This window comes from Papio anubis, chromosome 17, assembly GCF_008728515.1.
Source record: "Papio anubis isolate 15944 chromosome 17, Panubis1.0, whole genome shotgun sequence".
NCBI classification, from domain to species: Eukaryota; Metazoa; Chordata; class Mammalia; order Primates; family Cercopithecidae; genus Papio; species Papio anubis.
Window position 1 is genome coordinate 58,662,466 of NC_044992.1, and position 27,719 is coordinate 58,690,184.

At 44.5% G+C, this 27,719-nt stretch overlaps 1 protein-coding gene across 4 annotated transcripts in view; it reads left to right on the forward strand.

Annotated features, from left to right (window-relative positions):
* Positions 1-27,719, forward strand: part of PRKCA (protein kinase C alpha) — a 502,775-nt gene that overhangs the window by 373,330 nt on the left and 101,726 nt on the right. For all 4 annotated transcript variants that reach the window (XM_017950891.2, XM_017950892.2, XM_009191055.4 and 1 more), the window contains 3 exons: positions 12,077-12,233; positions 13,269-13,403; positions 13,915-14,011. In XM_017950891.2, the coding sequence (XP_017806380.1) occupies positions 12,077-12,233; positions 13,269-13,403; positions 13,915-14,011 (389 nt within the window). The remainder of the gene's footprint in view (positions 1-12,076; positions 12,234-13,268; positions 13,404-13,914; positions 14,012-27,719) is intronic.

The window sequence follows — 27,719 nt, forward strand, 5'->3', positions numbered from 1 at the left end:
GCCTGTTTTCCATATTGGGAACCTCAAAGATACTGTAACCAAGTGCCACTCAAGCTATGATAGAGAATCTCTCAGTTCTAACTTGTTAACGGGAGCAGAATATGATTTTTTTGTTGCTTCTGGCCAAATGATTCTAGTGAATCAGTTTGACGAGTGGCAGTGCCTGGGCTGCTACCCACGACCAACTCACCCGTCCTGTCGACTCTTCATTGTTCATGCTTGAGAAATCAGTTACCTCCTTATGCCATGGAGGGCCTGACCACAGTGCATGCCCACCAATGGGAAGACGTGCCCACACCAGTGGCAGGATATGCCACCACCATCATGGACCAACCACCCAACGCCTCCTATCCAAAGGCAGATCCCAGCGAGCGCTTGCTCTCTGTTGCCGGGACTTCTCCCAGCTCCAAAACCGCCTTAGTCTGATCTAATAATATACCTTTTTAACTGGGTGGCTCGTAAGCAACAGAAGTTTACTTCTCACAGTTATGGAGGCTGGAGACTCCGAGATCAGGGCACAGGAAAACTCAGTGGCTAGAGAGGGCCCATTTTCCGATAGCCCCACGTCCTCACACGGTGGAAGGGCAAACCAGCTCCCTCGGGCTTCTCTCATAAGGACACTGATCCTCTTCATGGAGGCTCTGCCCTCCTGGTCTAATCACCTCCCAAAGGCCCCTCCTCTTAATGCCATTGCCTTGGGGGTTAGGATTTCAAACACGAATTGGGGGCAGGAGGCACAAACATTCAGACCACAGCACAGAGCTCTTCCCTTCCCTAGCCAAAGCAGGAATGACCTGGAGGAAGCCTGCTGTCCCTTTGCACACAGGTTCTGAAAGTGCGTGGGGAGAGGACGATCCCTCGGTCCCTGCGGAACCAGGCTCTTGAAGCATACAACAGAGGTTCTCTACCCAGGGCCTCCCCTAGAATGTCATAAAAACTGCAGTGTTGTATTAAAGAGGTGCATGGCTTAGAGAGAATGGAGAATGCCCAGCCCAGAGTGTTTTAGGATGTGCCTGTTATCCAAAGTTAAAGCCTGTGTGTGTCAGGAGTGTCACTTGGGGGCTACACTTCCCAGCCCCCTCTCCTGCGGCAGCCGGAGCCTGCCTGGGCCCCTTCTGAAACGGCCTTCTGTGCCCACATGATAGCCCCTAGCAATGCCAGTTCTGATTCCTCCCAGGGTCCCATGCCAGCTGACCCAGCAGTGCCTGTAACATGTCCCATCCTTGCCAGGGCTTGTGTGCCTGCATGGTTTTAGAGGCTCCAAGTCAGAGCCCCTAAACCCAGAACCCTGCCTTATTGCTCGACAGCTTGACCGCCCCCGGAATATCACGTGGGAAGGGCGCTCGGTAAATCCTGTTCTGGAAGCAATCTGTCACTCCACCAGTTTCCCAATCAACATTTGCCGAGGAGTTCTGGCTCCCGGTGCAGAACTGACTCGTGGCGACGTGAGGGAACTGGCAGCTTCTTAGACCCAAGTTCTCCCTCGCAGCATCGTCAGAAGAGGCCCAAAGTAGAGACGCAAACAAACCTCAAGAACAGCGTGTTCTTCCCGGTAACGTGACCGGGAAAATGTGAGCCGGAGGAAACTTGAGAGCTCCGTAGTGCAGCTGAGCTGGTGGGGTGAGGGATTTTTCCCTTTTTCTATCTGGTCCAGCCCATTGGCCACTGGAGATGCTCCTGAACTGAGTAACCAAGCTGTTAGGAGGGTACTTTCTCAGCAGCACCAGCCCTGAACTCTGGAAAAATGCAGCTAGAATAACGAGGAAGCAGGGGGGCCTCTCCCACACCAGGCTTGCCCGGACAGGTCAGCTTGCTTGTGGCCCAGTGCTACTGTGCACATGTTCATTTAAAATCCGTATTTCCGAGGCAGCCTTTGCATAATTAAAGAATGGCCCTGTGGATATCCTGTGGCGCTCCCTGTTTGCACTTGCTCCTGGGTGGGGCTAAGGTGTGGGAACGGCTGGGGAAGCCTGAACAAGGTGGGGTTGGCCAATTGCAACAGGTCGCGGCCAGATCAGATGCCCCGAAGAGGAGGCTGTGCGTCAGGTTTGTCCAGGAGTGCCAACTGCTGCACCAGAAAAGCCAGGAGAAAAGAAGCAAGCATAAGGTGCACATGAGAGGTGCTGGTTTCTGAAGGTTCTGCTAAGACAGGAGAAGATGGATTCACATACTTCTCCCCCCACCCCGCCCCCAGCCCAGAACCCCTTCCTTGCTTTAGCACAAGATCAGAGTTCAGAGGCTCAAATCAAAGCAGAAGGAAGCTAAGGGAAGTAGAGCTTTCTCTTTTGTGTCACTTTCTCCTCAAACAACTCACTGTGTTGGTGGGGTAGTGTTTGTTCTATGCTGGGGGTCAGTAAACTACGGCCCAAGGTCCAAATCTGACCCACAGCCTATTCTTTTTTTTTTTTTTTTTTTTTGTGAGACTGAATCTCACTCTGTCGCCCAGGCTGGAGCACAGTGGCGCGATCTCGGCTCACTGAAACCTCTGCCTCCTGGGTTGAAGCAATTATCCTGCCTCAGACTCCTGAGTGGCTGGGACTACAGGCGCACACCGCTATACCCAGCTAATTTGTATTTTAATAGAGACAGGTTTTCACAGTGTTGGCCAGGCTGGTCTTGAGCTCCTGAGCTCAGGCAATCCACCCACCTTGGCCTCCCGAAGTGCTAGGATTACAGGCATGAGCCACCATGCCTGGCCTATTTTTTAAATAAAGTTTTATTGGAACACAGCTGCGTTCATTTGTTCACATATTGTCTGTGTCTGCTTTCGCTTCACAATAGACCTGAATAGTGGCAGTAGAGACTTCGTGACCTGCAAAGCCTAAACGACTGGTGATCTGGCTCTTTTTAGAAAAGGTTTGCTATCTCCTGTTCCACACAAATAGGTGAACCTGAATGCAGAGGTCACCTTGTGGGGACCACACAGAGGTTAATGCCCAGGCCCCTGAGGCAGGACTGAGTTGCACTCCTGACTCCATCCCTTACTAAATGTCCAACCTTGAGCAGGTTTGTTAACATCTCTCTGCCTTGGTTTTGTCATCTGGAAAGTGGGCATCTGAGTCATTATTTCACAGGAGTGCTGTGAGTATTAAGAGAGTGGGTGTATTAAAGCACGTGGAAACCTGTCAGTAAAGTCCTCTTTGTTAATTCAGATATAACTCACAGGTCATAATATTCACCCTTACAAAATGTACAGTGTAGTGGTTTTCAGTATATTCACAAGATTGTGCAACCACCACCACTGTCCAACCCAGAACATTTTCATCACTCTAAGAAGAAATTCCTCAGTAATACTTGTAGTAGGATGAATAACAACCACCCGAAGACACCAGATCTTAATCCCTGGAGTCTATAAATGTGCCCTTAATTTGGAAAAGGGGTCTTTGCAAATGTGATAGAGTTAAACATGTTGAGGTGGGGAAATTATTCTGGATGATTTGGATGGGCCCTACGTGTATCCTTAGAGAAGCATAGAGAGAAATTATAGGTACAGAGAAGAAGGTGATGTGGCCACGAGCCAAGTCATGCCTGCTGCCACTGGAAGCTGGAAAAGGCCTGGAGTGGATTTCCCTCTAGAGCCTCCAAAAGGAACATGGCCCTGTGGAGCCCCTGATTTCGGCCTGGTGATGTGAATGTTGGACTCCTGACCTCCAGAGCTGCGAGACAATACATTTCTCTTGTCTTAACCAGGAAGTTTGTGATACTTTGTTCCAGCAGCCACAGGAAACTGAGGATACCTATTGGGAAGATTATTATTGATGTCATCCTGCTAGCAGAAAGCAGGCCAGAGCTAGAGTTAAGTCCTGGGATCTGAACTGGGGCAGTATGAGCTTTAGCATACTCCACTTAGTGGTGGAGAAGCCACCACTTCAGCCAACAGTCATTCATCTGGCAGGGACTAAACATTTTCAGAACCCACAACTTTTCCCCACACCACTTATTTTTTTTGTTTCCTCCTGCATAGGGTTAAACAGTCCTTGTTGCCTGAAAAAAAAAAGAAAAAAAAGGACAATCCCAGCCACCCAACAGGCTTCTCGCAGTATGCACACCACTGTCATTGGGAACATTACTGTAGGGAAATAAACACTGTTTTAGATACATTTATGCTATTTTGTGGAGTATCATTTTTCCTTGGTTTCAATATTTGTTTTGTGGCCTTAAAAATCTCTACATCAGTGCAAATTTACCCAGCTCGTTTTCACACCCACTGCAATCTTCTTTTCCCTCTATGCTTTCCATGTGCTGTTTGTCCTAGAATTGGTAACTGCAGCAGAGAGAGAGAGAGAACCCACTAAAGCACCATTTCCTCTTTGGTGACATGGTTGCTGGGTACTCACTGGTTACGTAGTCACTGGGTACATCATGGTCTTCGTTGATTCAGTCACTGGCCTGTTGGTTCTTAGGCAGATGTCAGCACATTCCAGCTGTAGTGACTGGAACACCCCAGTGTACTAAAAGGTTTGTTGGTTTTAGAATTACATCCCTGAAGCTACTACACTCACACCTTTAAATCAGGTGCAGCACCTTTAAACCCTTCACTAAGTTGAAGGCACCAAAGCACAGACACAGCTCTGCAGGCTTTGCCTGCCTTCCCACCACCCCTATAGGCACACCCAGGGCTCAGTACAGCACTGCAAGGTGTGTGTTCACTTTTCCCTCTGTGCTCTTTGGCCACCCATCCTTCTAGTGGAAGAGCGTTTCCTTTCCTCCTCATTTTCCTGAGCAACCTTCTCCTCCATCCTCTCCTAGCTGAGGCTGACTTCCCCACCTCTTCTCTGGGACTTTGTCTTGCTCAAGTCATTTCTATACAACAGCAAGCAAAAGTGGAGTTTTGTACAATCACTAGCTCGCCCCAGCTTGGCTACTCATTGGCTTTGTGTAGTGGACAGGTGATTTCACCTCTCTCTGCCTGAAGGCCCTATCTGCAAATGGGCTTGATAATAGCATCTTTTTACATGAAATTAAATTAGAGATCTAAAGTCCTTTGAGAGAACATTCTGGGTATCTAATGATTATCAAAATAACGAATTCTCTGGGTTCGAAGTCATTTTTTATTCCTCAAAGACAAGGCTCATGGGTTTGGGAAGCGTCCCTCACTCCATGGCCTGGTGTTGAATGACATGAAGTTCTTTCAACCACAGACGCTACATCTCGCCTGTTTCCAGCACTTATCTGCCCTTCCACCAACATCTTTGCATTCACATTTCTTTTGCTGTTGGTAACTTCAAACAAAGAAGAGTTTGTTTGTTTGTTTTTCTGCAGCATCAGAGAACATTTTTGCTCATGCCTGGTGTGGAGTAGGATTGGAGAATTTTGTTTACTCTTGCTTTTGCTGTCAGGCAGGGGTGGAGGTGGGAGGTGTCACTGGTTCAGCACACACTGAACAATCCTGACTTTTGCAGTAATTCTGTTTTGGGCCTTTGTCCTTGTTCTCGGCTTTTAAGTAGAAGCCAGGAACAAGGGTGCTCTTAGATGGGGGAGAAAAAGCAATAAAAACAGAGAATTATTTCCTAAAGCAAAACAGATCATTTGAAGAGCCATGTTGTCCTTAAATCTGGAGACACTTGACTTTTGTACATTACTAAACAATGTCCCCATATAGACATGAACCCTTTGATGGGCGGGGTCACTGTGGGTCAGTGCTGACAACTCTGGTCCGCAGGCAACAGGGATACAGCTGTGTCCTCAACAAAGCTTTTGGTGTATGTGCCCATGGATGAATCCTTCAGAACCTCTGCATGACCGTGACCTTACTTTGACCCATTGCCCAGCTGGAGCACCCTCAGAGTGAGGTTAAAAATCCACAGTGGGGGAGGCCGGGGGGAGGTGGGAAAGGGGCACACGCTGGGTGGGTTCCGCAGTGTTGCCACCAATCTAGCTTTCATGCGAGGTGATGAGTCATGGGTGTTTATCATTCCACCCCATCATTTATGCTACATATATTCTCTGGATTAAGAAACCACCTGGAGAGGCTGGGTGCGGTGGCTCAGGCCTGTGTAATCCCAGCACTTTGGGAGGCCAAGGCGAGTGGATCACTTGAGGTCAGGAGTTCAAGACCAGCCTGGCCAACATGGCGAAACCCCGTCTCTACTGAAAATACAAAAGTTAGCCAGGCGGTGCTTGTAGTCCCAGCTACTCTAGAGGCTGACGCAGGAGAATCGCTTGAACCCAGGAGGTGGAGGTTGCAGTGAGTCAAGATCGCACCACTGCTTTCCAGCCTGGGCAGCAGAGTGAGACTCCATCTCAAAAAACAGAAGGAAAACATCTGGACCGTTCTCTGAATAGATCAAGGATTGCAATGAGTTATTTTTTTTTAAGTTGCAAATTATTTTGGAACACCTAGTTGCTGACTTTTTCACTGTAGCCTAATGTGGTCTGTTACCCTGAGGAAAACAGCCCTGCTTCTGGGGTCAGAGAGAACTGAATGATGGTGGGAGTAGAGGTGGTGATGGCAATGATGATAAAGATAGCAAATGCTTCTTTAACACTACCATTACTAATAATAGCAAATACATAACACTTCCTTTGTCCTGGGTTCTCTTCTAAATTCTTTGCGTCTATCAATTCACTTAGTTTCACAACAGCCCTGTGGGATGGGCACTGTTATTGTCCCTGTCTTACAGATGAACAAACTGCAAAGTTGGGTAATTTATCCAAAGCCATCCAGCTAACAAGTGGCAGGCAGAGATTTGACCCTAGCTACCCACACTCTTGACCCTAAGTGATGCTGCCCCTGAGAAGTCACCCACCACCCGGAGCACCCATTCAAGCAGAGACAGCCTGGCTTTCCCCGGTGCGCCATCAGATGTGCATCCCTCACTCAGGCGCCTGGAAGCCTTTGTGGGTGCACCTTGCTTCTCCCAGAGAAAGCATGGGGGTCACTCCTGCCTGGCTTCCTGCCTGGGTCCACATCTCCACTTTTCATCAAGCAGGCTCTTGGCAAAATCACCGGCTTCATCGCCTAGCCTGCACTGTGCCATGTACTGTGGTGCCCCTGTGGCTTCGATTCTCCAATCCGGCTAGGGCGGCCCAGTCCTCTGAGCTGATGAGACAGCCCGTCTGCCTGTATCCCCACCCCATTCCTCAACATCGACTTAAAACTCTGCAACTCTCATGTCCTGGGCTGCCGAGCCACCTGCATCAGGGATCACTGGGTAGGTGGTTCTCAGTCTTCATCATCTCATTTGAATGAGCTTTATCCAGAAATGATAGGTTCCATGATCAGGAAATTATATAACCTTCTAACCCAGGCTGTTTTTTTCACAGTGCCAGGCTTGACAGCTGATAATTTCAGAGCAGCCATCTGAAGCCAAAAATATGGGAATATAATTAGTATTCTATATTTCTATTAAAGTTCTGGAATTACAGAACAGACTTTCTATTCTGAAATGGCCAGTACCGTGGCACAGATGTATTTCCTCAGCAGATGTCTCCTCCTCATAAAGGCTGCAGAACTGCTAATGAGCTGTGATAGAAAACCATTCTTCCCGCGTTCCCTGCCATTTGGGTAGACCTCGGTAAGCAGTCAGTGCTTCTGCAGCTGAATGAGCAAGGGAAGTGTGTTGTTTCTATACTGTTGGGTTTAGAGACCTATCTTTTGGAACTTGAGGTGGCATGATAGATCTTTAAAAAAAAAAAAATCTCATTTTCAATATTGTATGTATCAAAGTAGTGTGATTTTTTTGTGTGTATTTCCTTATCTTGATTCTGTGGGTCGAAACAAGTTGGTTCTTGCAGAAAGTGAAAGACAAGAAATGAGCCGTGGGACAGGTGCCGGGTCTGTTCTTCTTGGACCCAGTACTGCTGTTAGGCTGTGGAATATTCCACTTCCTTAATAACCGCGGAATTGGCATTCCCTCCAACTGTGCTTCACAAGTGTGGGATGGGGCCACTGATGGGTGTGACTTCTGGTTGCACTTAAGGTGATTTCTGAAGGTACTATACGGATGTTAAAAAACCTTAAATTACATGATGAGTTAGTTATTCCCAATTTTCTGTCCATCTCAGTTGAAGCAGCAAAGATTTCTGGGGCTGGAATATCCTTAAAACTCTAGCACTTGTTAATTTCCCCTTTGTAGCTAAGAGACTGAAGATCTCAGGCAACTGGATCCAGCTAGAAATGAATAACATCGATTTTCGTTGTGTTTACTTTTCTGGTTACCTTCCATTTATGACAAACAATCTTGGTTTTCTGTTTCCTGTAGTGATACATTTCCTTTTTAAATGATGGCTATTAAAAAGGGAGCCAATTTAAAGAAAAATGTGAATAATAGTCGAAGTCTTCAAATGATGTCGGTGTGTTAGGCCAGGGAGCACACTCGGAGAGCGAGTGCTGAGTGCAGTGAAGAGTGCTGGCTGCACCTGAGGCTTCTCTGGGGAGCTTCACCATCCTGATGCCTGGGCCTCAACCCAGACCAAGTAGATCTGACTCTCTGAGGGCGCGGCCCAGGGATCACTGTTTGACTAAAACATCCCAGGTGTTTCCAGGGTATAGCTGAGGTTGAGAACGTCTGCCCACCTATCCTGTGGCGACGTCCCCACCCTCTGACTCCACATTTTTTTTGGCGGGTGGGGGGATAGAGTCTCACTGTGTGGCCCAGGCTGGAGTGCAGTGGCACGATCTCGGCTCACTGCAGCCTCTGCCTCCTGGGTTCAAGCGATTCTCATGCCTCAATCTCCTGTCTGGGATCACAGGTGCCCACCACCACACCCGGCTCCTTTTTGTATTTTTAGTAGAAACGGGGTTTCACCATGTTGGCCAGACCGGTCTCAAACTCCCAACAGCATGTGATCCACCCACCTCAGCCTCCCAAAGTGTTGGGATTTGACTCCACTTCTCGATCGCGTCTTTCCCTTGTTTCTCTCTTCTGTCTCTAGCCCTTATTCTCATCTGCTTCCCCACTTCAATTTTCCTCTTATTTTCTCTTACCTAGCTTCCCCTCTTCCAGCTTCCTTACAACTACTCCTATGAGTAATGCCCCCTAGCATTGTCTCTTAGCCTGACGTTCTTGAAACCATACAGTTGCAACCCTGTTAGAACATTGCCACACTGTACTGTTTTCCCTGGCATTTGCTTGCCACTCCGTAAGCTGTCAGTGCAGTTTCTGAGCATCTAAGGCTAGTCGATTTTGTTCTCCACCAGTAACTTATATTAAGAGCAATTATGATCATCGCTATTATGCTCTCACCGTGTGCCTATCACTGCTCTAAGCACTTTACATGTATGAGCCTACATAATCCTGACTTGAAGGAGGTATAATTTTCCAGATGAGGAAACTTAGGGAGATAAAATAGCTTGTCCACAGCCACAGAGTGGCAGAGCCAGAATGCAAACGCAGGCAGCCTTGCCCCAGATCCTACACTCTGAGATGGGACCCCAAGTTAGTTGCTCATAATCCTGATTCAGGTGTCCTAGCATGCCATGAGTCACACATCACACAGGCTGTTCTCTGCTGTGATAAGAAATTGAAATTTGGACCCACTGTCTGCTTCAATGACATTTGGAATTGATAACTTTTTATTTTCAACTTATTTTATTTGCAACTTAAATGATAGTATCTCAGTAGGAAGCTCACAGCTTTAAATCCCATCAAGATTTTAACTCATCACCATTCAGAAGAGATCCTACTTAAATGATTTTTTGTGTGTGTTGTCTGTCAGGAATATAAATTGAAGATATAAAAGCCAGCACCCGCAATAATTCTGCAACTGGCAGGAGGCAACGTAGGACCTCTTGGTGGCCTTGATAAGGGTCTTCTTTGGCTTGTCCAGGATGTGACCTTCTGCAGCCTCCAGTGTTAGACATTCCAGGGCATTTTCTGCCTTTTAAAAAGCATCTGATTCTCATTCTGGTGTTTCATCAGAGAGAGAGCGCTGGCCTGTTTCCATTCCTCATGGGAGAGCTCCATTTTTGTGCTCATCTCTGGTGATACTCAGGGTTGATGTTTTAGTGGGCTAGACCTTCTGCATTGGATTAAAACCTTTCACATGAGCTTGATGAATTATCCAGTGACCAAGTCCCCTGGGGGCCTTCAGCCCTGTAGATTTCAGCATGATAAGAGTGGAAACGAGTCCATCATGCCTGGGGTGTAGTGAGCAATCACATCATGGATTTTTTTTTTTTTTTTCATTTTCCAAGCCCCTAACCATGTAAGGTGTTTTATAAGCATTATTTTATTTGATTCTCTCAACAATTCTATACTACTGGAATTATGCCCCTCTTCATTTTTCTAGATGAAGAAACATAGGCTCAGAGACAAAGCTTCCCAGTGCTCAGGGTTACATGGTGAAGGAGGCAGAGTTCGCACGTACACCTGCTGAGCCACAGGGACCATGCCTGTGTGTTTTATTTATGTGCTATCTGCTCCCCGAGATGAATGAGGTTAGATATTTTCTTAGGAGAAGAAATACTTGGAAGGCACAAATGGGGTACGAGAAACATATGTTTAGCTTCTCTGTGGCTAGCAGGCCTGAGCCAGCCCCCTCCCCCTCTGTATTTGAATATAGTCCCATCTGTTACCCACCTGTGTAAGGCTGCCAGGTAAGGAGGATGTAAGGCTGTTGGCTGGCAGGAGGCGGCACACAGTAGGTCCACAGACTAGTAAAGGCAATGCCTGTCTCTGACTTCTGATCTTAGGGCTGTACCTCCCTCATTTGTGTCCAAAGACCCAACATCTTTAGGATTCTCCCCCTGCCCCCTCCCCATCTAACCCTGCCCACTGACAACTCCAGTGCCTTCTTCTAAAGTTCTTTTGTAATTCTTAATAATTAAACTATGCTGATAAACTATGCTAATTGCCTAGATCTGTGGTTCTGCAACATTTATGGACATCAGAATCACCCGGAGGCTTGATAAACACAGACCACTGGACCCCACCCCAGAGTTCTGATTCAGGAGATGATGCCAGTGCCGCCGGTCCAGGGACCACACTGTGGGAACCACTGGACCAGGGAGCCTGGTCCCAGTTATACGTGTGTTGATGGTGTCTGACCAGTTGCATATCTGGTAATTCAGCCTCACTGGGAAAGATGCCATGGGAAGATAATGAGGAAGGCATTTGGGGTAGGAGGCTCAGGCCTTTGTCCCTTCATCATAGCAGTAGATAATTACCTTTTACGTTGATGTGCAGTGGCGTTAGACAGCTTCTCACGGTTGTGAGCCTCTGCCAGCTCTTAAATCTCTGAGCCTGTTTTCTTCTGTGGACGAAATGGCCTTTCCTTCTAATTATTTTTGATTCCCATATCAGGCTTCTTAAGCTAGGATTGCATTGGAAGTGCCTGGAGGTCTTGTTAAAGTGAGGATTCTGAGTTATTAAGTCTGAGGTGGGACCCAAGGTTCTACATGTCTAATGAGCTCCCAGGTGATGTAGATGTCGCTGCTCCATGGACTAGCACGGGGCAGCAATTCTGAGTTACAGCTGTATACAGCAATGGTGCTTGCCCCTGCTGCCCAGTAGAATCACCCAAGGAGCTTTTAAAAATGAATATTTGAGCCACATTCCTTGGAGATTCTAGTTTAATTCTGGGGATTAGAATTTTTAACTCCCCCATTCCCCAACTCCCTTGTGATTCCAATGTGCAGTCAGAGTTGGAAGCCATTGGCCTTTACCCACAAAAAGGGATAACACCTTCTGGGAGGTCAGGTGCATGTGCTGCACCATGGACCAGGTCGGGCTGGTTGCCTCCATGCGGGGAGGGTGCGCCATTACTCCTGGGGTGCTGCAGAGGTCACCTGGGAATCTTGTTAAATAATGGATTCTGCTTCGGCAGGTTTGGGGTGGGACCTGGGTCTCTGCATTTCTAATAGATATCTGAGTGTTGCTGACGCTGCCAGTCCAGGCTGGTGCTGAGTCCCAAGACCCGCCCACAAGGGCCCACACGATGCCTGTTATCTCTGCCGGTGGTGGCAGTGGGTAGCTTTTCTCATGTCGAGCGTTAGAGGCGTTTGGCTTCCCACCATCTCTCTCCTTAAACGCCATCCTGACTTCTCTTTTACTCAGCTTGGTATTGGCACAGGACACTGGGCAATATGGGTCCGTTCTCTTTTTGTAATGTTTTCTTCCTTCTCTCTTCACAGTACGAGATGCAAAAAATCTAATCCCTATGGATCCAAACGGGCTTTCAGATCCTTATGTGAAGCTGAAACTTATTCCTGATCCCAAGAATGAAAGCAAACAAAAAACCAAAACCATCCGCTCCACACTAAATCCCCAGTGGAATGAGTCCTTTACATTGTAAGTGGTCTCTCCTTGATCAAATCTCGTTCCTATACACCATGCAGTTGCCCACCTCGTTGTTTGAGGTAATGAAGTAGGTTCATTATAAACGTCTTTAAACATGTCTTCAGTCCTAAGACCTCCTCAGGCTGCCATTAGGGAGGTAGCTATTAACACCTGTTTGATAGATAGTAATTTGATTTACCAAGAGTTGCATAATTCCGGCCTCAAATTATTATCATTATCTAACCTGGATAAACAATTCTGTGTAAGGTATTAAAGATGATGTAAAAATGTATCCGGTGTGTCCACCTCTCGATGGACTTAGGTTCTTTTGAGAGTTAGGAGAGGGCATAAGACAAGAATTTAAATAATTTTTAGACCACAGAATGAGTGAGTAATATAGGAAGTGTTATTGCCACTGAAACGGCAAGATCATTCTTGCCTTCAAAGAGAGAAGACTTCCTGGAAAAGGTGACACTTAAAGCCAGCCTGGGAGGGTTGCCAGGATTTCAGAGGTAGAGATGGTAGAAGGGGAAGAAGGAAGGAGGGAATAAGTAAGTCAGGAAGACTGAGTGCAGCTGAGCAAAAGCAAGAGGTCCCCTTTGTAGACTAGTATACAGGAAGCAGTTTTTCTATGGACAACCAGAAAGGTAGCTGTCTGTTCTAGAGGGACCAGCAAGCTCTGCTCTGTAAAGGATCACATAGTATATATTTTAGGCCTTGTGGGTCATATAGCCTCTGTTGCACCTGTACAACTTTCTAGTGCCAAAGCAGCCATAGGCAATATGTAAACAAATAGCCATGGCTGGGTTCTAATAAAACTTTATTTATAAAAATAGACGGTGGGCTAGATTTGGCCCATGGGTCATAGTTTGTTAACTCCTCCTGTAGCGCTTTGGTTGCCAGCATAAGGGGTTGGTATTTTACTGGACCAGGAAGAGAATCAAATATACTATTTCTGTATCTCAGGCTCAAATCATGTACAGGTGGTATCTCCCAAGAAACCATGATCAAAATAACCTAGTGTTTGCATGTGTGTGTGTCTTGTAGCAAATTGAAACCTTCAGACAAAGACCGACGACTGTCTGTAGAAATCTGGGACTGGGATCGAACAACAAGGAATGACTTCATGGGATCCCTTTCCTTTGGGGTTTCGGAGCTAATGAAGATGCCAGCCAGTGGATGGTATGGAAGCCGCTGAGGTTGAATATGTCTCAAAGCATCAGACCATTTAGACAGTTAGGTTTCAGTCTCTAAAATGTCAGTTGAGACCGGACATGGTGCCTCATGCCTATAATCCCAGCACTTCAAGAGGCCAAGGCAGGTGGATTGCTTGAGCCCTGAAGTTTGAGACCAGCCTGGGCAACATGGAGAAACCCCATCTCTACAAAAAATACAAAAATTAGCCAGGCGTGGTGGTATAACCTGTAGTCCCAGCTACTCAGGAGGCTGAGGCTTGAGGATCGCTTGAGCCCAGGAGGTTGAGGCTGCCGTGAGCCGTGATTCACCACTGCCCTCCAGCCTGGGCAACAGAGCTACCCTGTCTCAAAAATATAAAAATTTTAAAAAGTCAAATGTCTACTTCTCTAGCTGTAGCCTCTCCATAGGATGCATTTCACAAAACAGCTTGACTAGAGGTTCAGGAGAAGGCTTGCTAAACTTGCGGTGGTAACTCTTTTTCTCCTGTCTTTGAAAGGTACAAGTTGCTTAACCAAGAAGAAGGTGAGTACTACAATGTACCCATTCCAGAAGGGGACGAAGAAGGAAACATGGAACTCAGGCAGAAATTCGAGGTGAGGATAACAAAATGCCTGGAAACACCTTTCCTGTAGAAAGCCTGACTTCAGGAACAGCCGAGATAGTGTGGTCACATTTTCGAAAGGCAAAAAAGTAATCTAAATGTTAATGATCTTTTTCTTTATTTAAAAACATACATGTTGTTCACTCCCTTTCCTTTGCAAGCTGTTGACTTTTTATGACTCTTATCACTTAGAAAATGGAAACTGGAAATATCCCAGAAATGAAAGCATGGTTGATTTTTGCATAAGAGATCGATTTGCACATCACTGGGGAGAGAAGCAGCCTCTGAGGGGCAGGATTGTTCTTACAAAGGAGGACTTGTGCTCTTCTGAAAAGGAGGAAGTCATTTTGGCCTTTCCTTGGGAGCTCATTTGTGTGTAATCAGGCTATCATCTGAGACTTTTTTTTTCCCCCTACAGAAAGTACAAGGTTCCTAATTTTGTTCTGAAAGACCAGCTTAAACAAATATGCCTTTGTGTGTGATCCTTTTTTATCTATATTCCAAGTGTTCAGCAAAGGCCACCTCCTTCTCTTCTTCCTCTTGGTATTTTTGTTTGCCTCTGTCCCGGATTCCCTGGTCTTTTTTCTTCTCCTCCTCTGCTCCTTACTTCTCTTTTTCTTCTCCTCTCTCTCCCTTCTCCTTTCCTTTACCAGACATCTCAGCTTTTAGTAAACAGTTCTTTTCTCTAAGCACCTTCCTTATGTTTTAAAGTCACAACTTCTAATATTTTTCTGCTTCTCTCATCACGCTTCATTTTGGCTGTTCGAGGGACTCGTAGAGTAGCCTTTTCAGTCTGTGTGACTGGTTAATTCCTTTGTGAATCTTTCTCTTCTTCAGACTCATTAGAATTCCCCAGAATTTCCCCACTCTAGAGCAATACACGTGCACACGCACACATGTGTATAGGTGCTGAACTGTTACTGAAATGTTGACACTAAAGGGATGCTATTGCTCCTGTTCTCCTTCTTCTGTTGTTCTCTAAGAAACAGACAGATCTGGGGGGTGGGGAAGAGTGGTCTTGGGAGGATAATAAACCTCCTTCATGCACCCTGCAAAAGAAACATATAGGTCTTATCCAGAGAGAATGAATCCCAAAGGATGTAAAACATGCAGTTGTTCAAATTACTTTGTTAAACTGATGTTTGGTTAAAGTCTATGTTGGTGGCAAATACTAAATGGCAGGGGCTCTGGTTAGATGTCCTTGGGAGCACGAACGAGTGAAATGATTCACAGGTGATAAATGGCAGTGAACAGCAGGCCTCAGGATTGAGGCAGTAGGGAGTGGTGGAGACTGGGGTAAGCTGGTAAGCTTGAGCCCTGTCTGCAGGTGGCAGCTACTGCTACCCTGCCCGACTTGATGTTTCTCACACGCGAGTCCAGGCCTGTGTTGCCAGATCTTCCTTCTTCAAGAGAAGACAGGAATCCAGGTTTTTATGTGATACATTCTGATTTATCTTAATGTTGGCAGAGTTCTAATGTTAAAACTTAGAACCAGGCCAGGTGCGGTGTCTCACTCCTGTAATCCCAGTACTTTGGGAGGTTGAGGCAGGCAGATCACTTGAGGTCAGGAGTTCAAGACTGGCCAACATGTCGAAACCCTATCTCTACTAAAAATACAAAAATTAGCTGGGTTTGGTGGCATGCGCTTGTACTCCCAGCTACTCCAGAGGCTGAGGCATGAGAATTGCTTAAACCTGGGAGGCGGAAGTTGCAGTGAGCCGAGTTCATGCCACTGCACTCCAGCCTGGGCAACAGAGCAAGACTCTGTCTCAAAAAAAAAAAAAAATTTTAGAACTGTCCAGATGTGGTAGCTCACACCTGTAGTCCCAGCACTTTGGGAGGCCAAGGCAGGCAGGTTGCTTAAGCTCACAAGTTTGAAACCAGCCTGGGCAACGTGGCGAAACCCAGCCTCTACGAAAAATGCAAACATTAGCAGGGTGTGGTGGCATGCGCCCGTAATCCCAACTACTCGGTGGCTGAGGCACGAGAATCACTCGAACCCGGGAGGCAGAAGTTGCAGTGAGCGAAGATCACACCACTGTACTCCAGCCTGGGCAACAGAGTGAGACCCTGACTCAAGAAAACAAACAAAATCTTAGAACTCTGTGTAGGTCAAATGTGCATCTATTGCTTTAGACACCAGTAGGATCCAACCAGTCAGAACCAGCTGGCAGTCTCTGCTCTTCAAAAATAGAGGAGAGAAAAAATAATTTTAAAAAATTATTTGTATAGTTATATATATTAGAATATGTATAAATATAAATATGTGTGTGTATCTGTGTATCTACTATTTGTCTATCCATAGAAAAGAATGAGATTCTTTTCAAAGAGGCCTTATGATATTTAGAGGAATTCAAGTACAAAGATGAAAGTCAGGGTTTTTAGGCAGGTTCAAATGACTATGCCAGGCATAGCTCTTTTTCAATTTGTATTTCTTCCCTTGCTTCATTATCTGTTTCCACCCCGACCCTGCAGCTGAAGATGCAGACCCGGGGTACTAGAGAGGACCACCTTCTTGAGCCCCATCCCTGATGTCACACCACCTCTGTGACGGATGGATCCTTCTAGAGAGTTTCAGGACTGAGTGCCAGCATTCCTCAGCTGTCTCAGGCAGGGGAGGAACCTGAGGAGCCAGAAAGAACCTTCCTTACTGAACATTATGCCGTGGTGTTGATCACGAACAGTCACTGGGTCAGGGGCTGCTGGCGCAGAAAGAATGCATTCGAGGGAGGAACAGCACGGGCGTTCCCCATGGGGTTCCTCACAGTAATGTCTGAGACTTAGCTTTGCTGCTGGAGAAATATTGACCCACTCTTTGTGCTTCATTGTCGTGGCTTCCTGGTGAGTAAACCTCCTGTTTTTCTGGGCAGTGAGTTCAGCTTTTTATAAAGGTCAGAGTTCCAAACAAACAAAAACAAAATACAGGCCAGAGGCCCTGAGCAAACGCGAAGCATTTCTCTTGGGAGGCTGGTCAGAGGCCCCGGGTGCGTTGCTGGTCACTATTCCTCCTCCTGAGAGGGCTGTGGACTTGGCAGGAGCGCCAGCCCGAGGCTGTGCAGCATCCTGGGGAGAGGTGGCGTCAGCAGAGTTGCATGGGGTGGAGGCTCTGCTCTTCAGCCTACTGAGGGCTATGCCTGGAGCATCTACATGAACTGCATTCTAGCCTTTGCTTTAAATACCTTTCAGCTTGCTTATAGTTCCTAGATTTTACTCGAATTACATTAGCTCATTTGCTTAGAGCATTTAAAAAAAAAAAACAACTGTGAGAGACTGGGCAGAAAGCCACTAGAGGATGGCGTCAAAAAGATGCTGAGAATTTTATGACAGCTGCCATGCTTCATTTTAAAAATGCATATTCAGATCTGATTTTAGGCAGGGGTTCAATCACATAATGGTGTTTTGTTGAGGTCTATAAATGTGAGAGTTGCAAGACTTCCCCAGTGCCAAGTTACTGGGAAGGGATGCACCAGGGCAGAAAGGCTGGCATCCACATTTGAGCAGTTCTGGGCGGCAGCCAGGCTTTGCAAACAGGGTGCCAGTTGGCATCAGGTCCAATTTGAAGCACCTCTTTGAGCCCCCACCCCGTTTCCTCCTTCTCAGTCTGTAGCATGAGTACTTCTCAGTGTCTCCAGGCTCCCCTCTCTGGGCCCTTTCTCGCCAAATAACTGCCTTTCTAACTTGCTTTCCATCACATTAGTCTTTTCTTCCCTACCCACTCTTTCATAGATATTTTGCCACCCTCCAGTAACAGTTTGATTCAGCTGAGTAAGATATTTTTGTTAAGTTCAATGATGAATCTGTATTGGTTGAAACACACATGAGGGTTCGTCCTGCTGGGAACAGGCATCACTCAGTGGCATCACACAGTGTCCAGTCTGTCCTTATCCTTCCACGTCCGGCTCTGTTTTCTAAAAAGGGTTCCCTCCATGCAGTTTTCGAATCCTTCTCCAGAAATCAAAAGTCATTCCGTTGGATGAAAGAGAAACCAAATGAGCATTTACAACTCTGCCACTGCGTTAGTATTCATTCGATAATTAGATGGAACATTTTTGCAGTTTAAATGGTTGGTTCTCAAATCTTGGCAAACAGATTGATCAGTGAGTGGTGAGTGGAGCTCTTAGGAGCCAAGGAATAGTCCAGGGTGGCTGGAGATGACCTTCATCGCTAGTACAGATCCTGCTAGAGCCGTTCATTCTCCTACAAGACAAAACAAGCCAGAACCTTGATTGCGATATTCATGGACAGTGTGTCTGTGGGCCTTTAATCTGTTCCATGTTTGTCATCAAGTAAAGTACACATGGTCCCTGATTCACAAACATAAATAATGCATTTTTCCATTGGTTAAAGTAAGGTGCCAACCGTGGGCTAAGCAGACAGTTCCTGCTTTCTGTGGAGCTTACGTTCTGTACCTGTGGGCCCTGCTGCAAAAATCTTTGGGAACAAAGCAGGGAGCTTATATCCCCTGTGCTGGCCAGTGATTCCCCTGAATCTCCGGGCACTATTGAGGACAAATGAGATTCCTGTTCTTTCCTCTCACTCCTTGGTCTCTGCTCCCTGTGATCAGGCTCACGGCCAGAGTTGGGAAAAGGTCCACCTTGCATTAGAGGCAGTGCAGAAGATGGGTTAGCTCTGCTCAGCAAACTTCTTCTGTACATAGTCAGAGAATAAATATTTTAGGCTTTGTGGGCCATGCAGTGTCTGGTATAACACTCAACTCTGCCGTTGCAGCTCAAAAGAGCACAAATACATAAACAAATGAGTGTTGGTGTATTCCGATAACAAGTTACTTACAAAAACAGCAGACCAGACTTGGCCCAAGGGCCAGAGTTTGCCAACTTCTGGTTAAGCCCATAGGCTCTAGAATCAAATCCTAGTTTTGTCACTTATTTATTATGTGACCTGTCTGTGCATTGGCGTACTTAACTGTAAATGGAAAAAAAACAGGTCAGGATAACTAGTTCTGTTTTTCTGTTAGTTATAAATAGAAATAATATCCTGATACGATCAGATATTAGCTGTTGGCAGGGCAGTGAATATAACACCACAGTGAGAAGTCAGCTTGCACTGACCCTTCTCCATTCAATAGTTTGATGCTGGGTCTCGATTACAAACTGAAAAGTGAGCACATATGAAAGATGATTTGGCCGGGCACGGGGGCTCACGCCTATAATCCCCGCACTTTGGGAGGCCAAGGTGGTGGATCACGAGGTCAGGAGTTCAAGACCAGCCTGGCCAAGATGGTGAAACCCCGTCTCTACTAAAAATACAAAAAATTAGCCAGGCATAGTGGTGGGCACCTGTAATCCCAGCTACTCGGGAGACTGAGGCAGAGAATTGCTTGAACCCAGGAGGTGGAGGCTGCAGTAAGCTGAGATCGCGCCACTGCAATCTAGCCTAGGCAACAGAGCAAGACTCCATCTCAAAAAAAAAAAAAAAAATTGATGTAAATCACACCAAGAATCAATACAAGTGTAATCATAATGGTTGTTGCAGCTAGTAATTCATTAGAGAAGTGATTAAGTTAACAACAGAAACGTCACAGTTGATTGACTACTGATTGGATTCACATGAAGGTCCAGTACTTTTGCTGATGTAATGTTGCTCTCTCATCTTTTACAAAATCTGGGATCTGAATCGTTCACATCTTGAGCTGTACCCAGGGAGTTACATGCTACATTCACATTTCCAATGGTTTAAAAAAAAAAAAAAAGGTATCTTCTAGCCACATCTTTCCCTCTTTTAAAACAGTTCCAGAAGTTCTTATTGTCATTTGCATTTCATTAGTAAGCTTAGTATTTTTGTTTCATGTTTATCCATCAGTTGTTTCTTTCCGTGAGCCTATTTGGGCTACATCTACCTTCAGAGTCTTGGAGTTGTCCTAGAATCAAGAAAATGGGCTGAGAGGTAGGGGAAGGGTAAAGGTGAGGGGAAGGGAGTTCTGGGACCAGTTTCTAGGCCTGCCTGGGATCCAGCCACTTCCTATCCCCAGAGTTACATTCCTTCGTTTCCTCAACCCCCCTTCCTGCTGTGCAGAGCCTTTCTCCTAAGCTTGGCCCCTCTTCCCTAGAGCTGTTTACTTTGTCTAAGACCTTCTTCCCCAATCCTGCAACCTCAAGAGAAATCAAGCCAGAAGGGCAAATAACCCCAGCCATGGACCTGGGGCTGAGGGCCCTTCAGGACAAATGGTGAAGAGACCACATCTCCCTTCTCCATGCGTCAGGTTTCACAAAACGAAACACACATTTGCTCATTTTGCTCCAGTATCACAATGACTACTTTTAATTTGCATTTTGATGGCTTTTAGCTGGGAATGGACTTTCATTGAACTCATTTCTACCTGTGGGGTTGCTTATCTACTCCATGTGCTGTTAACAGTTAATGGAGATTCTAATATTAAAAAGTCAAGCAGCTTTCCTTAAATGAGCCTACACCATTCAATTCTGCTCAATTGTCCAGGCTTTTTATTGTTTTTGTCATTTGTTATTTTGTTCATCATTTTAAAAATAGAGCAAAATAAGAAGCTAAAAGCACTTTGACCTTTTCCTCTTCTTATTGTAACCGTAACTTTTGCTGCACACCATTGCTCTCTCTATACACCATTGCTCTATTCCAGAGCAAGTTAAACATCTAATATTAAAAAAAACCAAAAAGACACTTGTAGCAGAACGAAGACAGCTAAGAGGCAGCACACCTGGGGCTTCGTCTGCGATGGGATATTTCTGTTGTCAGAATATAATGAAAAATGATGTCCCATTAGAAAGCTGATGGATAATATATCACGTATTACTCTTTTGAGTATCAGGACCCAAGAAAACAAGATGAGTTTTTTTAAATTGCAGTGTCTGAAGCTTGTGTGAGCTCTCTGAAGGGAAATTCTTTTAAAGTTCTTATAAAGAGAGAAATTTATAGCCAAGTGTGAAAAATGAAGTACGATTTTGAGGACCAGTTCCCACCCTGTCCCTTCCTGGGGAGCAGGAGTTGTGATGTTGATACAGCAGTGATGAAAGCAGGGGGAATCATGGCAATGCCCACTGTGTGATGGTCAGATGCTAGGCAGTTTCTGTGCGGGGCATGGTATATTACTTTATATGAGAAGTGGTATTGCATAGTGATTAGAAGCCTCAGTGTTGGACCCAGACTTCTAGGTTCAAATCCTGCACCTTTTACATCCCAGTTGTATGACCTGGGACACATTACTCAATGTTTGAGCATGGTATTTTCCTAGAAAGAATATGCAATTTAAAACAGCCATAGTTTCATATCCCCGCTCTGCCACTTCCCAGCTGATGATCTTGGATAAGTTCCCCTTATACTCTCTGACCTTTGTTTTCCTTGTTTATGAAGTGAAGATAATAATAGAGCCTGCTGCATAGGACTGCTGTGAGGATTTACTCAGTTCACTTATGTAAGTTGCTTAGACTAGTACCTGGCATAGAGTAAGTGCCCAATAAATGTTTGCTAATTATATGCAATAGACACGATTTGCCCAAATTTGATTTTGACTTATATTTATGGAAAGTTATTTATATGTGCAAATGAGGTGCTATCAAGAGGTAAGAGCATTCTTAGAACCCTGTTTTGAGCAATAGAAATTGTTATCAAGGACTTGTTTCTGAGAACAGACCAGTGGATTGGTTATTCCAACATTTATAGTTTCTTAGCACCTGAGGCTGAACCCGAATACTTCTATCTTGATGACGTTTTCAGCAGACAGGCTTCCCAGTTCATCTCTGTTTTCACCCACTTTCTCCTGACATCTGGCACCCAGGAGGCTGGTGAAGGTTGTTTGAACTCGAGTGCACACCTGATCGAGAGCTTTGGCATCTGAGGGACCTGCCTTTTGTACCTGCTCCCAGGTTGCTAATGCCACGTTAGCCTGACTCAGCCGTAAGCATCTGTGCTCTGCCTTAGAACCTCAAGTCAACCCCCTCATAATTAGTCTGATTTTTCCCAGTCATAGACCATTGTCCTCACACCTAGCCTGTCTCCTCAGAGAGTTGAGAAAGCCTTGGAAATTCTTCTACTCATTAGACAAGTCATCCCAGAGGAACCCAGTCTGTCTTCCTCTTGTGATTTGAAGCACATTGTCAGCTGAATCATAAATTCTAAAAAGTCAATAGCTACATTTCGCCTTATCTTGGAAATCCTCTAGAGCCACACTATCACAACAGAATCTAAAGCTAGATGTCAGCACAGTGGTGGAATAGGAGCTTTCACCATCATTCCCCTGTAGACACATCAATTTTGACAACTACCTATGGACAAGAGTATCTTTGTAGGAGTCTGGGAGGCCAGCAGAGAAGTTTCAGCATACTGTTGGAGGAAAAACATCCACAAATAAACACATTGAAGAGGGTAGGAAGAACTAGTTTTACTTTATCTGCATTACCTCTCCCCCAAGGCAGCACTGCTCAGAGCCAAGAGAGACTCCCTCACCTGTAATTCCTCCTAAGGGGGAAAGTGAGAGCATTGTAAGTAAGCACCCAGCTCCCCCAGCCATCCAGAACACTGCCCAAGAGCCCCACTTCTTTCTCGCCTCGCCCAGCTTGCTGAGATAATCAGCATGACTGAGAGATCGGGAGAGGCCCAGAGCAGGAAAGAGAAGCTGCTGACCCTCTGAACTGTTCTATGGACTCCATCAGGAAGCCCATCCACGAGCTGCTTGAGACACCTCATCTACTGTTCCCAAACTCTGCACACCTCACCTCCCACCCCCACACTGGCTCCCTAAGTGTGCCCCCATGGACAGTGAATGCAAGCATATGCAGACAGCCAGCTCAACTCTGTGGGATTGGGAGAAGGTACTTGAGTATTTCAGTACATCATTCTAGCACCTAACCTAGCTTTGCGGGATTGAAAGAAGGCATACGGTGTCAAGAATTAGCCCTCAAGAGGGAAAAAGAAATGTAGAGCAGGTGCATCCATAGAAAAGGATTAAGAGAGTCTCATTATCCATAGACAGGCTGCCTGGTGAAGGCATTTCTCTCCTGATGCCAGTCAATAAGGAATGAGGAGGAGGTGACTGCCTCCTTCAAATGTGAAGACAGCATTTGAAGGAACAAGACTTCAAAGGACAACACTTCAAGGAACATGAAAAGTTAAGCCATGACTTCACAAAGGAACACAGTATTCCAGTAAGCAACTACTAAAAAATGGAGATCTAAAAATGACCTGACAAAGAATTTAATTGTCTTAGGGAAGCTCAGAGAGCTACAGGAGGATACAGACAACAAAATCAGAAAAACAAGAACTCAATAAAAAGATTGTAAATCGTTTTTAAAAAGAACAAAATTCTGGAGATGAAGAATACAATGAATGAAATGAAAAATTCAATAGAGAGTAGCAACAGCAGATTTGATCAAGCAGAAGAAAGAATCCATGAACTTAAAGACAGGTCATTTAAAATTACCAAGTCAGAAGAAAACAGAAAAAAATGAAAAGGAATGAAGAAAGCTTATGGGATTGATGGAACAACATCAAAAGGGCTGACATTTGCATTGTGGAAATTCTAGAAGAGAAAAAGAGAAAGGAGCAGAAAGTTTATATAAAGAAATGATGGCCCAGGTGTGGTAGTTCATGCCTCTAATCCCAGCACTTTGGGGAGACTGAGGCAGGTGGATCACTTGAGGCCAGGAGTTCGAGACCAGCCTGGCCAACAACAGCAAAACCCCATGTCTACCAAAAATACAAAAAATAATATTAAGTATAGTGGTGCATGCCTGTAGTCCCAGTACTCGGGAGGCTGAGGCACAGGAATCGCTTGAACCTGGGAGGCAGAGATTGCAGTGAGCTGAGATTATACCACTGCACTCCAGCCTAGGTGACAGAGCGAGACTGTCTTAAAAAAAAAAATTGACTACAAACTTCCCAAGTTTGGAGAAAGATATGGACAGTAGAAAAGATAAGCAAGCCAGGCACAGTGGCATGTGCCTGTAGTCCCAGCTACTTAGAGGGCTGAGGCAGGAGGATCGCTTGAGCTCAGGAATTTGAGGCTGTGGAGCAGCTTCGATTGTGCCTGTAAATAGCCACTGCACTGCAGCCTGGGCAGCGTAACTAGACTCTCTCTCAAAAAAAGGAAAAGATTAACAAAACTAAGAGTTGATTTTTTGAAAACATAAACAAAATTGATAAACCTTTAGCTAGACTAAGAAAAAAGAGAGAAGACCAATAAATCAGAAATGAAGGAGACATTACGACTAATACCACAGAAATACATAAGATCATAGGAGACTACTCTGAACTGTTACACGCCAACAAATTGGATAACCCAGAAGATAGGAATAAATTTCTAGAAACATACAACCTACCAAGACTGAATCATAAAGAAACAGAAAATCTGAGTAGGCCAATAATGAGTAAGGAGGTGGAACCAGTTATCAAAGATCTCCCAGGAAAGAAAAGCCCAATACCTAATGGCTTCACTAGTGAATGCTACCAAACACTTTTTAAGAGACAGGGTCTCACTCTGTTGCCCAGGCTACAGTGCTGTAGCACAAACGTAGCTCACTGCAGCTCAAACTCCTGGACTCAAGCCTTCCTCCTGCCTCAGCCTCCTGAATAGCCGAGACTACAGGCATGCACCACCACACCCAGCTCATTTGTAGGGATGAGATCTTGATGTGTTACCCAGGCTGATCTCAAACTCCTGGCCTCAACTGAACTAGCCTCAAGCCTTATTCTCCTTTTGCTGGGCCACTGTGCCCAGACTCTACCAAACATTTAAATAAGAATTAATACCAGTCCTTCTCAAACTCTTCCAAAACACTGAAAGGGAAAGAACATGCCTGAGTTCATTTTATGGGGCCAGCATGGCCCTGATACCAAATCCAGACAAGGACACAACAAGAAAATAAAATTAAAGGCCAATATTTCCAATGAACAGAAATGCAAAAATTCTCAACAAAATACTATCAAACCAAATTCACCATCACATTAAAAGGATGATACACTGTGATCAGGTGGGATTTATTCCTGTGATGCAAGGATGGTTTAATGTAATCAATGTGATACACAACGTTAATAGAATGAAGGATAAAAATTATATCATTATTTTAATAGATGCAGAAAAAGGATTTGACAAAATTTAACTTCCTTTCAAAATAAAAATTCTCAACAAATTAGGTATAAAGGAATGTACCTCAACATAATAATAGCCATTTATGACAAGCCCACAGTTCACATCCTACTCAATGGTAAGAAGCTGAAAGTTCTTCTTTTCAGATCACGAACAAGATGAGGATACTTATTCTCTCCACTTCTATTCAGCATAGTACTGGAAGTTCTACCAGTGCACCTAGGCAAGAAAAAGAAAAGGCATCTAAATCAGAAAGGAAGAAGTAAAATAGTCTGTCTGCAGATGACATGATCATATATATAGAAGACCTTAAAGACACCACCAAAGAACTGTTAGAACTGATAAACAAATTCAGAAAGTTGCAGGATACAAAATCAAAATACAAAAATCAGTTGTGTTTCTCTATGCTAACAATGAACTATTCAAAACAATGTAAGAAAACAATTATATTTACAATAGCATCAAAAACAAAAAATACTTAAGAATAAATTTAGCCAAGGAGGTGAAATATCTGTACACTGAAAAATATAAAACACTGATGAAAGAAATAAGAATACCCAAATAAATGGAAAGATGTCCCCTGTTACTGGATTGGAAAAATTAATATTGTCAAAATGTGTTTACTACCCAAAGTGATCTACAGATTATATGTAATCCTTATTAAAATACGAATTATTAGTATAATTTTTTTTCCACAGAGGAAAAAATAATCCCTAAATTTGTGTGAAGCCACAAAGACCCTGAGTAGCTAAAGTAATCTGGAGCAAGAAGAACAAAGCGGAGGTATCACACTTTCTGATCCAAATTATATTACAAACCTATAATAATCAAAACAGTATGATACTGGCATAGAAACAAACATACAAACCAACAGAACAGAATAGAAGGCCCAGAAATAAACCCCACACATATGTGATCAGCTATCTTTGACAAAGGCATCAAGGATACAGAATGGAGAAAGGATAGTCTCTTGAATAAAAGGTGTTGGGAAAACTGGATATCCACATACCAAACAATGAAATTAGATAGATGCATCTCATAGCATATGCAAATATTTCATAACATATAGAAATATTAATTCACAATGGACTAAAGACTTAAATATGTAAAACCTGAAACTGTAGAACTAGAAGAAAACATACTTGAGGAGAAAGCTTCATGACATTGGTCTTGACAATGATTTTTTGGATATGACACCAAAAGCACTGACAACAAAAGCGAAAATAAACAAGTGGGACTACATCAAACTAAAAAGTTTCTACACAGCAAAGGAAACAAGCAACAAAATTAAAAGGCAACCTGTGGAATAGGAGAAAATATTTGCAAACCATATATCCAATAAGGGTTTAATATCCAGGATACATAAGGAACTCATATAATACAACTCAAAGGCAAAAATAAAGAAAACCCACAGATTTTAAAATGGGCAAAAGACCCAAATATACATTTTGCAACATAGGACATACAGATGGCCAACAGGTAAAGGAAAATGTGCTTAACATTGCTTATCAGGGAAATTTAAGTCAAAATTGTCGAATTTATCATGAGGTATCACTGCAGACCTGTTAGGATGGCAGTTATCAAAAAGTCAAAAGATAAGTGTTATTAAGGATGTGGAGAAAATTATATAGGCTTTTGGTGGGAATGTCAATTGGCATATCAGTTATGGAAAGACAGTATGGAGGTCTCTTAAATACTTGAAAATAAAGCTACCATATGACCCAGCAGTCCGAATTCTGGGTATATATCCAAAGGAAATAAAAATCACTGTCTCAGTCAGGCGCGGTGTCTCATGCCTATAATCCCAGCACTTTGGGAGGCCGAGGCGGGCCAATCACAAGGTCAGGAGATCGAGACCATCATCCTGGCTAACATGATGAAACCCCGTCTCTACTAAAAATACAAAAAATTAGCCAGGCGTGGTGTCGGGCGCCTGTAGTCCCAGCTACTGGGGAGGCTGAGGCAGGAGAATGGCGGGAACCCAGGAGGCGGAGCTTGCAGTGAGCCGAGATTGTGCCACTGGACTCCAGCCTGGGCAACAGAGTAAGACTCCGTCCCAAAAAAAAAAAAAAAAAAAAAAAATCACTGTCCCAGAAGAGGTAACTTGTGCTCCCAAGATCCTTGCAGCATTATTCACAATAGCCAAGATGTGGAAACAATCCATTCATTAATAGATGAATGAAGAAGATGTCTGTCACATATATATCTCATTGTGTGTGTATATTCATATATACACACACATACATCTACATATAAAGCCTCAATTATATATACACACGTGTGTGTGTGTGTATATATATATATGATTGAGACTTTAAAAAGAAGGAACATTTGTAACACATGGATGAACCTGGAGGACATTATGCTAAGTGAAATAAACCAGACACAGAAACACAAATAGTGCATGTTTTCCCATATATTTGGAATCTAAGAAAGTCAGCCTCACAGAAACAGAATAGAAGTGTGGCTACCATGGGTTGAGCGGGGTGTCAGAGAAATGAGGAGATGCTGGTCAAATACAAACTTTCAGCTTTAAGATAAACAAGTTCCGGAGAGCTAATGTACAGCATGGTGACCAATAATAATAATAATGTGTTTTTATACTAGAAATTCACTAAGTGAGTAG